Below are 1,990 nucleotides of genomic sequence, written 5' to 3' on the forward strand. Positions count from 1 at the left end.
TGAGTGTGGCCTCCATGGTTATGGACAAGTCCTCCCGAGTTCCGGGTGAGACGGGGCTTCTGCTGAGCTCCAGAATTGCACTTCCCCTGTCCATACTTCCTCTTGTGATTCTCAATCTGATGCTGCTTCCCTTCAATCATAAGATCCTTGTCTACCAACTCCTGGTAGTTGTTGAATGTTGCCACCATCAACTGCATGCTCATCTCATCATTTAGCCCTTCCATAAACTTCTCCTGCTTCGCGGCATCTGTGGCCACATCATCGGGGGCATAACGAGATAGCTTACAAAACTCATCTACATACTGAGCCACAGTACGATTTCCCTATCTCAAGTTGTGAAACTCACACTTCTTCATGCTCATAGCTCCAATGGATACATGGGTTGTGCAGAATGCTTGCTAAAACTGCTCCCAAGTGACATTGGCTATAGGAAAAGTGGATGTGTAATTCTCCCACCATGCGGCTGCTGGTCCATCCAATTGGTGTGCGGCAAAACACACCTTCTCCGTATCTATGCAACCTACGGTGGTCAACTCCCTTCCTATCCTGCGCAGCCAATCATCAACAACTATGGGCTCGGTGCTACTGGAAAACACCAGCGGCTGCAGCCTCAGAAAACAGGCTAAATTGTCAATTGGGGGTGGTGGCGGTGGGTTATTGTTGTTGTTGCCTTGGTTCTGAACTAACATCTGCATCAAGGTATTCTGCTGCTGGATCAACTGAGTGAGCTCCAGTGGGAAAGCAAAACCGGGGTCGCGTCTCCGAGGCATCTGATGGGTTTAGAGGGAAGAGTTTAGAATAGAATGAGGTCTAGTGAGAAAGCACTACCCATATGCACATGAGACAAACACAATCATATCATATCACTCAATCAATCAAGCAAGGGCATACAAACGGTCTAGAACTATCGTCAAAAGTGCTCGGACTACTACTATATACAATGGGGAAAACTAGTAGTCATATGGTGGTCATCTAGAAATATTGCTCGACGGAAGACTCCATGATATCCGCTCCAGCTTCGTCTTCATAGTCATCATCACTACCATCGGGGTCGGAGTCGGTGTCGTCGATGATGATGTAGTTCTCTGGACAAGTGGAATCATCGTCCTCTCCTCCTGGCGCGGGGTCTTCCATGAAAACTCCTAGCTTCCTTGTTAGGTCGTCATTCTTGTCCACTAGTATGATGATTTCCTCCTCATAATCGTCGCGTGTAGCCTTGATTTCCTCTTCTAGCTCGGCGATCCTGGTCATTGCCTTCTGCAGATCCATCATGCTTGCGCACATCTGGTTCTCCTGGCGTCGAATGTGCTCGTTTAACTCCTGGATGAATGATGCAATGGATCTATCCCTCCTGGTGCTGATCATCTCCCATTGCTCATCTCGGCGCCCACATATCTGGTATATAGTGTCCTTCATCTCTTGTTTGTAGACTTCTCCAATACGTCCCATAGCAATGTGGGCTGCCATGCTCTTGCCTAGACTCCAGGTGGGTGCATCAAAGGAAAACTCTACAGGATCCGTAACTGGCGTGAATGTCCTTCCTGGAACTTGAACTTGAATCACCCAGCGCTCCTCTTCTGGTAAAGTGGTGTTGTAGGTCCCGGTGAAGCTTGGTATTCCAATGTTCAGGTACCTAGTGACTTCCTTCAAGTGTCGTCCAAAAGGTGTGTCTTCATCCGGTTGTGCAAACTTATTCCTCGTGTCCGCCATCCTAAAGAGTAGAAAATGGAGAGGATTCAAAAATGAGTAGAGAAGAGTGACCTATGGCTTTTCTTAGTGGTCGTGTCCTACATTCAGCGTGTGCTCTGATACCATCTTGTAGTGACCCGACCTCAAATGGTCAAGTCTCTGTGCTTCAGTGTCATCCCTGGATCGATAATGCTAACACACACAGCACTCGAAGGATTTATAACAGAGTAGCAATCACACACTTATTACATCAAATGTCTCAAAAGAGAACTTATTGCAATAAATATGGCTTAAGGCCATC

The 1,990-nt window shown here is 47.2% G+C and overlaps 1 protein-coding gene across 1 annotated transcript; it reads right to left on the minus strand.

The window, feature by feature from the left end:
- Positions 1–972: 972 nt before the first annotated feature.
- Positions 973–1,710, minus strand: LOC147960328 (uncharacterized). Its single transcript, XM_087534947.1, has one exon. It carries the CDS (start codon positions 1,708–1,710, stop codon positions 973–975), a length of 738 nt encoding a protein of 245 aa, XP_087391073.1.
- Between the last annotated feature and the right edge of the window lie 280 nt (positions 1,711–1,990).

Source organism: Triticum urartu, chromosome 7A (genome assembly GCF_056163025.1).
Source record: "Triticum urartu cultivar PI428250 chromosome 7A, HENAU_Tu73, whole genome shotgun sequence".
NCBI lineage: Eukaryota > Viridiplantae > Streptophyta > Magnoliopsida > Poales > Poaceae > Triticum > Triticum urartu.

What these genes read in the sequence shown, in the direction of transcription:
- LOC147960328 (XM_087534947.1), bottom strand. Translation starts at nt 1,710, where the DNA reads ATGGCGGACACGAGGAATAAGTTTGCACAACCGGATGAAGACACACCT.